We start from the raw sequence: 12519 nt of genomic DNA, 5'->3' as shown, positions 1-12519 counted from the left end.
ATGCAAAGGAGAGCCAGTGTCTGACTGGATGTTTCATTGGCTGATCTGCCCTTTAAGTGAGTCGTCTATGAAATGGGCAGAGTTTCAGGAAACACTTTCAGACCTTGATGAAGTCAAGACCAGCCTTGATTTACACCACAGTAACATTTCATAATATTTATTATTTCAATTTGCAAATGTTACCCCCACAACCCTTATAACAACTACTGCAACTACAGGCTCCCCACTGCTGCCTTCACGCCTCTGATCATCTTCAGAGAGCATGGCCCAGCTGCTAATATTCCACCACAGAGTCCATGACAAACATGCAACTTTTAACATGCAAGTTTTTTTAATATTGAGATATGATTTTGCTTTTGTTACCCTAAGGCCCAAGTATGTTTATTCTCCCTCTGTATTTCTGCTAATGCTGGGTATAACAGAATTTGAAAGTCTTCACTGTTTGGAAAGGTGGTGTAAACTAGTACCTCATGACAGTTTCTGTCTTTTTTTGTTGCAGTTTTATAAAGATTTCTATTAGAGATTTTGGCTTTATTCCTTTAGTTGTTGTTTTTAAAGAACAATATATTGATGATGGTTATAAAGTAATACTTTTTCTGTTATTTGTAATATCAACTATATATATAATCTGTTTCCGTTCTGAATATGTTTAGCCTTTTATGTGGTTTCAGCCACATAAAAATGAGTGAAGATGAGGATTAGCTCTGGCTCACAAACACCACTCCAGATCAGGTCAAAGGTTTTGGATGGCGTTATCGGTCCAGAGAGCACAGGGCCCGGCCATGAGCAGCATTGTTTCAGCCAGTGCTTACCACTTGGCTTGGGGACCTTAAACCCATGCTTCTGTTCTAGTTAAGATTAAACACTCTTTGCGTGCCCACAATGAGTGTATATTAAATGATCTAATCTCAACCTTTGTAAGAGGTGTACGAACGCTTTAGGACACTGTAGTGTCAGTGGGTCGCTCCTGCCTCCGCTCAGCAGGCGGCGCTCTTTCACACGAATACTTCCTCAAAGCTTTGAAAACAGAAGTTGAACTGCAGCAGTAAACTTAATAAAAACGTTTTCAGAGGGGGAAAGTATTATTTTAATTACTGGTTTTCTGCAATCTAGTATTATGTCTGGAAATTCTATTCCTTAGAAGACAGCTTTATCGGCGGGTTTTATATCAGGAATTTAGCAGAAATATGAAGAAAATGTGGAACATAAAGATAAACCGCGCCGTTTCCACACAGAACCTGCTTCTAATCCTGAGTTTAATAAACCCGAGCTCGTCTCTGGAGATTTTAGTTAACGCTGATAAACAAATCAGAAACATCTCTCACTTCTGGAGGAGCACTGGATTCTGGTCAGAACCCTTATTTTATGTGAACGCAAAGAAAAACCTCACAAAAATGGCATTTTAATTTAAATAAATCCAGTTTGAACCACTAAAAACTGAAAAACATTACCATCACATGCGATAATACACTTTCTCGTTACATGGTAGTATATGGTTGTCCTATGAACAGTCTTTGTAATTAAAATGAGTAATATTAAAATAATATTAATAATACCATGTATCACATTTCATGTTTTAATGCATGAATGTATATGAGTAATTTTATGAATGTGTTACTATCTAGTGTCATTTCTTTAATTGTGATATTTGATGTATCTAGAGGTGAGGTTGAATATTATATGTTTTGATATATTTTTGTCCCTCTGTAGCCCCCCAGAGCTGCACACAGACGCCCACATTTATGACTTGAGCAAAGACCAGCAGCTGAACTTGGCTCTGATAGGCTCCACTCCTCACAGTGGACTACAGCAAGTTCGGATTCACTGGATGCTAGAGCTCATATCAGCACAGTAAGAAACAGCAAAGTCAAAGCAGAATCTATAACAGCCGTGCAAGACCTCATAAAGCTTTCAGCACTTAAGGCTTTCAGCTCGGACTGAAAGGAGACAATTTCAGTTTATATCTGAACAATCCAACTATTTGTGTCCATCATATCACTGTAAGATGAACCACACAACTCGGAGGCAACTTCCTCTTTGAGGAATTCTGTGGTGTGTTCTCCCCATGTCTGCGTGGGTGTTCTCCAGGCATGTTTACCCTCCCCAGTCCAAAAACACACATTGGTAGGTGGATTGGCGACTCCAAAGTGACCATAGGTGTGAATGTATGAGTGTGTGTTGTCCTGCGAAGGACTGGAGCCTCCTCCAAAGTGTTCCCACCTTGCGCCCAGTAATTCGGACCAACTGTGACCCTGAACTGGATAAGATGTTACAGACAATTAATGAGTGACATTTAACTTTTGAAAAGTTGTATTTATTATATTATTACAGGATTATTAATGGAGAATACCACTATAACTTCACCTACCTGGATCAGCTGATTGACCTGCTTCATCAGAATGGACTCAAACCTGGTGAGAATCCTGCACATCAAATAACAGATTGATTGATTCATTCATTCATTCATGGTTTGAATTACGTGGGGGATTGGGGATTTGTCCCTACTAATTATTCTATAAATATCTTTAAAATATTGCTATATATTTCCCATATTCATGGATGCAAGAATACTGTAATACTGTAATTTAGACACTCCTAAGCCATACCATATTTCGTCTTGTCTGTCTGCCTCAATCATTGTAAGGAGCTAAATATCTTGCTTGTTTAAAACATTTTACTTTATTGTGTTTTGAATTTCTGAATTGGATTCTGTCAACTGCATTTGAATGAATGCTATAATTACATAGATTCTAACTGCCTTTAGTTGCAGTTTCTCTAACTGACTTTAGCTGATTGTCTGCTCGTGCATTTCCAGTGTTGCCTGGAATTTCATTAGTAATATAAAAAAAAAATTGGGTGGTTTAGTGAACAATATTCATCCATGTGTGTTCAACGCTTAGTAAATATATTAGTTAAAATGTGTGACTACTTTCTTGAGCTCCAATTATATTTAATCACAGTCAGTAAAGTCAGAGTCACTGTACTGGTTTTTGCTTTACCTCCTGAAGAATATTTGATTATTGATTGTTTGATTAAGGAATTAAGGAAAAAAATAAATCTATTTTAAGTATTACTTAATAAATTAAAACATTTAATCAGTAGAAATATAACATACATAATGTAAAAGTATGCAAATAGTTTCTTCTTGTGAAAGCAGTTAATAGCAGTAAATAGCAGTTAATGATGGTTCATTTTGAGTGTGTTTTTTAGGGTTTGAGCTGATGGGAAGTGTTAATAATGCATTCAATGATTTTGAGAATAAGAGTCAAGTGCTGGAGTGGAGGCGGCTCGTTTATCTCATCGCCAAGAGGTACACAGGTGAGTTTAACTCTCTGAGATAACTTTGAGATGATGATAATGATAACGATCGTGAGATTTTGAAGATTAGATAATGAAGGAGATGACTGACATATCGGAAATTATTCTGAGATGACGGATAAATCTGACATCATTCTGGGAGGTGAGAAGTGATTGATTAAAAATAATTTGTGTGTGTGTGTGTGTGTGTGTGTGTGTGTGTGTGTGTGTGTGTGTGTGTGTGTGTGTTTAGAAAAGTATGGTCTTGGTGTTGTCTCACAGTGGAACTTTGAGACATGGAATGAACCAAACAATCATGACTTTGACAATGTCTCCATGACGATACAAGGTAAAATCATTGTATATATATATATATATATATATATTAATTTATCACAACACAGAGTTATAATTACACATACACAAAGTATACATTTCATTATTATGACTTTTATTAAGGAATGTGTATTTTGTGTGTCCCTGCAGGTTTTCTGAACTACTATGATGCATGTTCAGAGGGTCTGAGAGCAGTCAGCAGTGAGTTAAAGTTTGGGGGCCCGGGTGATGCCTGTAGAGACCCCCCCCATTCTCCGTATTGCTGGGCTTTACTACAGCACTGCTATAATGGAACAAACTTCTTCACCTCTGAGACAGGGGTCAGACTCGACTACATAGCCCTGCACAAGAAGGTACTGCTCCAAAATGTTCTGTTTGTGCAGTCCTTTCTACCTCTGTAGAGTAACTAAAATATTTATGTTTGTGATTATTTATTATTTGCACATTATCTCTCTAAACATGCACCACATATGATATAAATCAAATTGCTTTGACATCTGAAATGAACCAATGTAAATTCCATAGTGCAGGTCCTCTACACGGTCTCAGGCATGATTAAATACATTTATCACATATTTCTAGGCAAAAATTTTAAAATGTGAAAAGTTGGGAAAATGACTGATTGTTGCTTTAGTGAGGACGGCTGATTTTTTGGCTGATTTCTGCTTTTATTTATTTGATGTTTTGTAAAGTAGCCTGGTGTTCATTTAAAGATTCAGATTGTATAGGACATGTTATAATGTCTGTTTTGCAGGGAGTAAACAGCACATTGCTGATCCTGCAGGAGGAAGTAGGTACGATGCTGGAGATCCTGCGGCTTTTTCCTAGTTATCTCTCTCTCCCTGTTTATAACGATGAGGCAGACCCTCTGGTCGGCTGGAACAGACCACTCACCTGGAGGGCACAGGTTACCTACGCTGCCATGGTGGTTAAGGTGAGAAAATACATACACACACACACACCACACACACACACACACCACAACCCCCCCCCCCTGCTTTTTTATCTTACTAGGGCCTGAGTATTTATATTTTCCAGGCAGATCAGTGAAGGTTTGAAAAATATTTTCATGATGCAATTTTCTAATACACACATAGAGAAACAAACTCACACACATACAGACATTTACGCACACATTATGTGGAGGAGGGAGGAAAACAGACATGGCCAGTCAGAATGGAAGTAAAATCATTGAGAAGCACCCTGTGTACATTTGTTCCTCTCTGAACAATTGTTTATATAATACCCTATGTGTATTTTATTTGGGCAACTTATTAAATGGTTTATGTTTCCTGCAGGTAATCTCTCAGCATCAGGACCTGCTCATCGGCAACGAGAACAACACAATTAATTACACCCTGCTTAGCAATGACAATGCCTTCATTAGTTACTACCCGCACCAGTTTACCCAGCGCACACTAACTGCCCGCTTCCAGATCAACAACACACACCCACCTTATGTCCAGCTTCTGCGCAAACCCGTCCTAACAGTGATGGGCCTGCTTTCCTTGTTAGGTACACCACTTTCACTCTAATCATTAGAAGTTGAGTATTAGTAAAAATTGAGTGTGGACCCAAAATATAAGCAACAAATCAAAGCTTCTATCCTACTCTTTAAAATGTATATTTTTTTCATTCATAATTAGTATTTTGGTTATACTTTCCATAAAATAAAGTTGGAAAGTGTCAGTTTTGTTCATTCTGTGGTATCCAGGTATAATCAGTCACGCTTCTTCTGGTTAATTGGTCTTCAGGAGTTCATTATAGACAATAATTTAGGCTTCAGGTTGCTGCTATTACTGTTTTATAGCTCAATTGTGTGGACAATGCTTGATTTAGACAAGTTAGTCAATGTGAACTGGAAAATGAAACACATTTGACTCAACTAAGTTCCACTTTGATTAAAAAATGTTTTTTTTGCAGAGATTCTTACACATCCAGATCAATAGTATATATAGTGTTTATACAATTAGTATCTATAAAAGCATGTTGTGTGTGTGTGTGTGTGCATGCAGGTGAAAAGCAGGTGGAGACTCAGGTGTTTGGAGGTTCTCATGTGAACAATACTGTGGGTATTTTGTCCAGTGTCCATTTCCCCCAGAGTTCACACACAGCGGACAGCTGGCAGAACACCATTCTGATTTATAACAGCAGAGACAACCTCACCTCCAACTACTCAGACATCATTACCCTGCACATCACTGGAGTTCCTAAACACCCTGGTCAGTAACTAAACACTCTCCAGTCGGTAACAACACACACACTCAACACAGATAAATTACTAACACACGCTGGTCTGTCAGTATATATACAAACACATGCACACACATACACATACCTCAGTCACTAACATGGGTCAACCATTTAAAAAATAAATTGTTCAACTTTAACAAAATTGTGACTATAGTACAGAAATAGTCTTCTTGTAAATAGTTCAAATATTCCTTATAAGTACTGTCCATTTTAAAATATTTAATAGAAACTACTGTCAGTTGGACATCTGGATATATCTTATCATAGTAAAGTCGGCTAGCATATAAAGCCCCCTAGCATTGGGCTGTGGAGCAGTATCACTGCATTCTCTTTTAAAAATGTGTGTATATATATATATATAAACATCACCTTCTTTGTTCTGTAGATCTGATGTATGTAACCCACTATATGGACAATAATGTGAGTAATCCGTATGAACTGTGGAGGCAGATGGGCAGCCCAGATTACCCAACATTACAGCAGTTTACACAGCTTAGGAGCCAAGAGGTAATTCAAACTCAGCCTCACATACAAACGCAAATAAATCAAATATTAAAATAATTTATAAAAAGTGCTTGTTCCTAAAAATAATTTTCATGCATCAAATTAAAAATATTTTGTTTGTTTTGTTTGGGTGGGGTGCCACTAATGCTAATCTTCTTTTTGTTCATTCTGATATTGCCCTAAGTGATGCGTTCACAGAGAACATAGTGAATATCTTTTTTTTTTTTGATCAAGGTTTATTTATTGTGTTTTCATATTGTATCATATTCCCCATCCCTCACCATATCAGACAAATATTTTTTGGAATTATTCTGTTTACATTTCATTTTGTTGTTTGTATATTGCCTTATTGGTAACAAATAAATTCAAAGGATTAAAAAAATGTGACCCAACACTAGCAGTCTGTGGAAGAGCAGTAATCCTCATTTAAACATTACACTAATCCACCTATGATTTACGGAGTGTTTTGTGTTCAGGATGCACAAAGGGAAGGTCCTCTACCATTTCCAGCTCAGAGTGTTTTAACTCTAAAAGTAAAACTCCCCATTCCCTCCATCTTCCTCATCCATCTGTGTGTTCGAGCTACACTTTCACCTGGCCAGGTAAGCTTACACACACACACCCATATGTAAAGGTCAAAATTGTAGAAGCAAACATTATAGTGATGTATTATAATACAGACACATGTTTTAGTAGCCATCAAAAGTTAGTAGTTAAAGTTTTTTTAAATCCAATGGAATTAAAAAAATTAAAAAACCCACTAAATTTAAATGTGTGTGTGTGTAGGTGAATGGCCTCCGTTTCATCTCCATCACCAAAGGGCAGGTCCTTGTTCTATGGAAGGATCACTGCATCGGCACAAAGTAAGAACACTCTCTCTCTCTCTCTCTCTCTCTCTCTATATATATAAAATCCTACAATAACCTACAATAAAGAGTCCATCTCTTGCTGTGCCTGTCCTGTTGTTTGCCTTTCACCCTGTTATTTAGTGGTCAGGACACCCCAAGAACCACACAGAGCAGGTATGATTTGGATGGTGGATCATTTTCAGAGCTGCAGTAACACAGATGTGGTGGAGTTGTGTTAAGTGTGCGTTGCACTGAAACGAGTGGATCACACAGCAGTGCTGCTCGAGTTTTCAAAGCCCTCATTCTCACCACTGGTCTAAGAATAGTCCAACAACCAAAAATACCCAACTAGCATCTTCCTGTGTCCACTGTTGAAGGACTACAAGATGACACACACAATGTTTGGAGCAACAGATAAGCTTGTGTCTCTGACTTTACTACAAAGTGGACAGAGGTAGGACAGAGTGAACAGCGTTTAAAAATTCGAGCAACACTGTTGTGTCTGATCCACTCATACTAGCACAGTACACACTAACACACCAAGGCAATGTCAGTGTCAGTGCAGTGCTGAGGATGATACACCACCCAAATCATTCCTGAAGAATGGGAAAAAGGGAGGAAATAAAGTAAACAGAGTGAAAGATGGATGACAGTTTGTTATTATAGAAATTCAGCATGCCTCTGTCTGGTTAGAGAATGGAGCATGAGTGTAAAAACAAGGAAGTGGTCATAATATTATGGCTGACCGGTTTTATGTGTGTGTGTGTGTGTATATATATATATATATATATATATATATATATATATATATACACACACACACACATACAAAAATATATTGAATGATTGAATGTGATTTTATTCTTAGGTGTATAAAGACATATGAAGTGGAGTTTTCTAAAGATGAAACCAGCTTTCACAGGATCAACTTAAGAGACACCGTTTTCACTTCATACACCTTTTCACCAGGTAAAAATAATTATACACATGCATTTGCATTAGTGTTTTGAAACAAATTATACATATAATTTTAGCAAATATATGAAGCAGCTATTATCTTGTGGTCTATGTGTCAGAGATTCTCTATTATTATTAATTTACCCATGCTAAAATGGCCAACCCATTGTTGGGAGCGAGCTCTATGCAGCATGGGGTTCATTCAGATATAGCAAAGCAGTTTTTATTTTTCATCTCTCCTCAGCTTCTAATTTGTAGAAAAATTATTTTTAAAAAAATCACTTGTGAGGAGGGGGATGACACACTGCTACCATAAAGAAACAATCGGGTTTGTCCTGCAGTGTGAAGTATTGACCTGTTCTGTTTGTTTTCTTTAGAGAATGGAGAGGTGTGTGGATACTACAGAGTAAGGGCAGTGGATTACTGGAACAGAGTAGGAGAATATTCTTTAACGGAGAAATACTCAGAGCCCTGCTGACACCCCTCCATACAAGGCAAGGTACAGGGCAAGGAGGATTTTTAAAATGTTCAGCACACCCCCACACATATACAAAGAGGTTCTGGGATCTAACAAACAAACGTAATTTAATTCAGTTTCAATAAAACATAACTAAAACTCAAGAGTATGAACATTTATTTATAAATACTTTGTCAAACAAACAGTGCCAGTACTCAACACCTCAGGTTTGGATAAGTGAACAAACAGTGAACTGGTATCTGCTGGACAAGAATTATTTACCTTCATTTTTGGGCAGAATTTACTTGTGGATACTAGTGGTTCTCAAATGTCTTAAATGTTCAAATGTCTGATCTACACTGGGAATGACTACAGAGAGTCTTGTGTGAGGGTAATCATCAGGAGTGAGATTTGGAATGAGTGTAGTTGAAAAACTGAATGGCTTGTTCATTTCAATTCAGGAACTGATACATTCTACAGAAAATGGCCATTTTAGATAAGTTCAGTTTTATTGTCTTTGTAGGTATTACAACGTATACACAGTAATTGGACTGAACTGAGAGATAACCTCTTTTCCATTAGATGACTTAGAATGGATAAATGCTACAAAAACTGGCCATTTTCCATCACTGAACTGAGTTCCAGTGAAATGTGGTTTGTCCAGTGCTGCTGGTGGTGCAGGGAAGGCAGAGGATTAATGAAATTGGCAGAAACCTCCCAGAGATTAGAGAGACCCCCAGAACGGGTCCATTACAGAATCTGTACACAGCTCACTTCAGGATGGTATCCTCGCTCGCTGAAAACAGAGAAACAAGAGTTCAATTGAGGAAGACAGTTACATACCCATTTTATATCAGATCATACTTAAATTACATTTAACAAATCTGCATAGGATATTTTTAGGCATTAATTTGACCTAAAATCAAATCTAAAGTAACCCAAGACTTAAGAAATGTGCTTTATTACATACTCAGAGCTAAAAATTATAATATATGTAAATGTAACTAAACAAATTTAAGCACAATGTCTTGCTACTTAATGTTTCTACCCATGTGCATTTAAAAATATACAGTACTGTGCACAAGTCTTAGGCACCAGTAAGCATGGTGCTTGTATAAAGTCATAATTACAGTAAATACAAAAAAATAATAATAATACAAACCAAATTTTTTCTATAAAGTAGTAGGTGTGAGTGAGTTTGAAGAACAATGTTTTGTTCAGATTCTCCTTGACTGCATGAATTTATTAAATCAAAAGCACGCAATGATTTTAACTAATTTATTAAACGCTAAAACTAGGTGTTGGACGATAACCTCAAATAATACGGACTGCCACAAGGAGAGATTTGACGGTTTAAACAGGTTGAGGTTTGATCCAAATCTAAATCTACAGTGGAATAAGACCCTGATGCAAAACAAATACAATTTCAGTGGTTAACAATCTCTCACCCTCTGCCAGCTGCTTTGCAATTCGTTCTTTTTCCTCCCTCACTTTCCTCTCCTCCTCCTCAATCCTCTTCTCCTCCTCAGCGATAGGTTTCAGGTAATCTGTAAAATAATATGATTTTTTTTTTTTTTTATTCACAAAGCAATCTCAGACATAACCAATAAATGACTATATGACATAAAATACCAAAATACTGTCTATGTTCAATTTAAAAAAAAAAAAAACCTCCCAAAAGAGCAAATTTACAGAAGGAAAAAACCTTTTAAAAAAACTCGTAAAAAGATTAAGCAGCATCAATAAATATTTGAATCTTTCACCCTGAAATATTTTCACAGCTGTAAGTGTAATAATAAACTTTATAATAATAATAATAATTTACTGAGCAGGTTCATTTACAGTTACATAGTAATACTGAGAAATAAAAGAATAAACAAAAAATATTAACTAATTACTATAGTTTTTAAATAACATTCATTTATATTTTTCATTTAAAATTTAAATCTTTCTCAAAACAATGAAATGGTAGAATTTTATCAGAAATTCACCATATCTCTTTTTGCCATAGATGATCCCTACGATCAGTGCAGAATATCTGGCAGTCTGTAAAGATAAGAATGCTTCAATTATTCGCTGAAAAACAAGCCTTCATACATAATTACACTTAAACCATAAGCTACAGCCTAAATACTTATAGAAAAATAACTTTTATTCATCTTTATACTCTTTCCTTCATTGACTGTAAAATTAGATTACAGGAAAGAGGACCGTGACCTTAACTTATCTGATTAACCTTCTCTTAATTTTAGCCAAAAACTAAAAACGTAATTAAAACAAACTAGTCCAATTTCCTTTATATAATAAAGGACATCCAATTAGTTTATTTTTTTCATGTAGGAACTTTAATAAGCTGTTTCAACTAGTAGAGTTTTACGACCTTTTCTTTTAAAATATGTGTAAATTCCCAGTGTAAATCTCTTGACAGAGTTTATTAATGACATAATAAATGTGGAGATGAACTAATGTCTAATGTGACTGTGATTTACTTTAAAAAATTATTTCAGTAGTTAGCTTTAGCCGTTAGCATCTAGCTATCACTGAGAAGACAACTGGAAAAAAAAGTGTTTATCAGAATAACTCAGTTCCCTACAAATACTCTGATATAATCAGAGACAGACACAGAAGGACAAGCACCTTGATAAGAGGAGAAACCTGCACCGGAGGAACCATTTTATCCGCTTTAACTCCACAGCGCGCAGAAGGTCAAACAGAACCGCTGCAGACACACAGCGCCTCGGCCACAGATAGCAGAACACACCGCGCCACCTACAGCTCCGGAGGGTTTAATAAACAAACATTTTAAACGTCTTCTACCTCCAGTATTAAAGGGCAGATACATTACGACCCCGAAAGATGTAATAAACACACCGGTGTTAAAAAGTAATCATATTTACACAGAGGTTTAATTATGGATTCTAATGATAGTGTTTTTCTTAGATAACAAAACTGTGTTATTATAATAAACTACTTAAACATTGTTTTTTTTCTGTCCAAGACCCTAAAAACGCCAGGGACCTAAATCAGTGGGCCATGCCTAAATTCATGACAACATACTGAGGTTTTTACCAGCCATCATGTTAAACATGGGAACTGCAATTTTAATTGTAAATGCCTCTTTAAAGCACATTCTGTAGAACTTGTTTCAGTCTCTTACGTTACTTTTAAGCATCTCTCCAGTGCTCACTGTCTGCAGTCGAAACCAGGGTCCCATGGCTCTCCATGTCTGGCACGGGAGAAAGAGGAGCAGGATGTGATGCTACACTGAACTTTCTCAGATCAGCTCCCCAGGTTTTCGTCTGCCTTGCTCAGATGCAGCTGTCCATGTTCAGCATAAGGCTAATAAGTGATGGCTAATATTTAAAGGGGATGTGTTAATGAAAGGTCTGTGTCATGCTTTGGTCAATATACCACAGACCACAGGGATAAAAAAAAATACAACACTTCTTATCCTTCGTTAACAGCCCTGGTCAGAACTGCTGGTACCAGAGCATTTTAAGAACATGTCGTGTTTACGTTCAAGTACGAGGAGTGAGGTATGAGAAAGTGAAAAACTGCTTTTAGTTTCCTTTTTGTTTTGCTCTACTTCTTTTCCTTTTTTGTTCACCATATTTTGTCAGAACACATTTATGTGCAGTCGTGCTCATTGTTAGTGTGCTCTTACACAAACATGGGTCCAGCTCTGTGATTGGAGAACTGAGATTGAATTCTGAATGCCTGCTTATAATGAACGAATGGCTCAATTCATCCCAGGTTTTCAGGTTTAGGCAGATCAAAAATTCTTTGTGGGTTGTTATGTTTCACACTTTGTCAGTTGGCAGGCGCTTAAAATGTAATTTAATGTAATTTAAAATCTGTTCTCTCACT

General features: G+C 36.7%; 1 protein-coding gene and 1 long non-coding RNA gene across 2 annotated transcripts; one reads left to right on the top strand and one right to left on the bottom strand.

Annotated features, from left to right (window-relative positions):
* Positions 1-1030: 1030 nt before the first annotated feature.
* LOC136678867 (alpha-L-iduronidase-like) lies at positions 1031-8695 on the top strand. The gene is made up of 14 exons (XM_066657034.1): positions 1031-1348; positions 1711-1851; positions 2332-2414; positions 3211-3318; positions 3551-3646; positions 3784-3986; positions 4388-4567; positions 4932-5148; positions 5649-5855; positions 6272-6393; positions 6867-6992; positions 7177-7253; positions 8107-8207; positions 8573-8695. The coding sequence occupies exons 1-14, from the start codon at positions 1188-1190 to the stop codon at positions 8671-8673; spliced, it is 1923 nt and encodes a 640-aa protein (XP_066513131.1). The 5' UTR covers positions 1031-1187; the 3' UTR covers positions 8674-8695.
* A 117-nt stretch (positions 8696-8812) lies between these two features.
* LOC136678868 (uncharacterized) lies at positions 8813-11427 on the bottom strand. Its single transcript, XR_010796500.1, has 4 exons — positions 11290-11427; positions 10644-10698; positions 10101-10199; positions 8813-9448 (listed from the first exon to the last, which is right to left on the bottom strand). It is a non-coding gene; the product is annotated as an uncharacterized lncRNA (long non-coding RNA).
* Between the last annotated feature and the right edge of the window lie 1092 nt (positions 11428-12519).

This window comes from Hoplias malabaricus, chromosome Y, assembly GCF_029633855.1.
Source record: "Hoplias malabaricus isolate fHopMal1 chromosome Y, fHopMal1.hap1, whole genome shotgun sequence".
Taxonomy (NCBI): domain Eukaryota; kingdom Metazoa; phylum Chordata; class Actinopteri; order Characiformes; family Erythrinidae; genus Hoplias; species Hoplias malabaricus.
This window is presented reverse-complemented; position numbering and strand designations above follow the sequence as displayed.

Coding starts and splice junctions, on each gene's coding strand:
- LOC136678867 (XM_066657034.1), top strand. CDS start 1,188: ATGAAGAAAATGTGGAACATAAAGATAAACCGCGCCGTTTCCACACAG. Junction 3,319..3,550: donor CATCGCCAAGAGGTACACAG/GTGAGTTTAACT, acceptor GTGTGTGTTTAG/AAAAGTATGGTCTTGGTGTT. Junction 3,647..3,783: donor TGTCTCCATGACGATACAAG/GTAAAATCATTG, acceptor GTGTCCCTGCAG/GTTTTCTGAACTACTATGAT.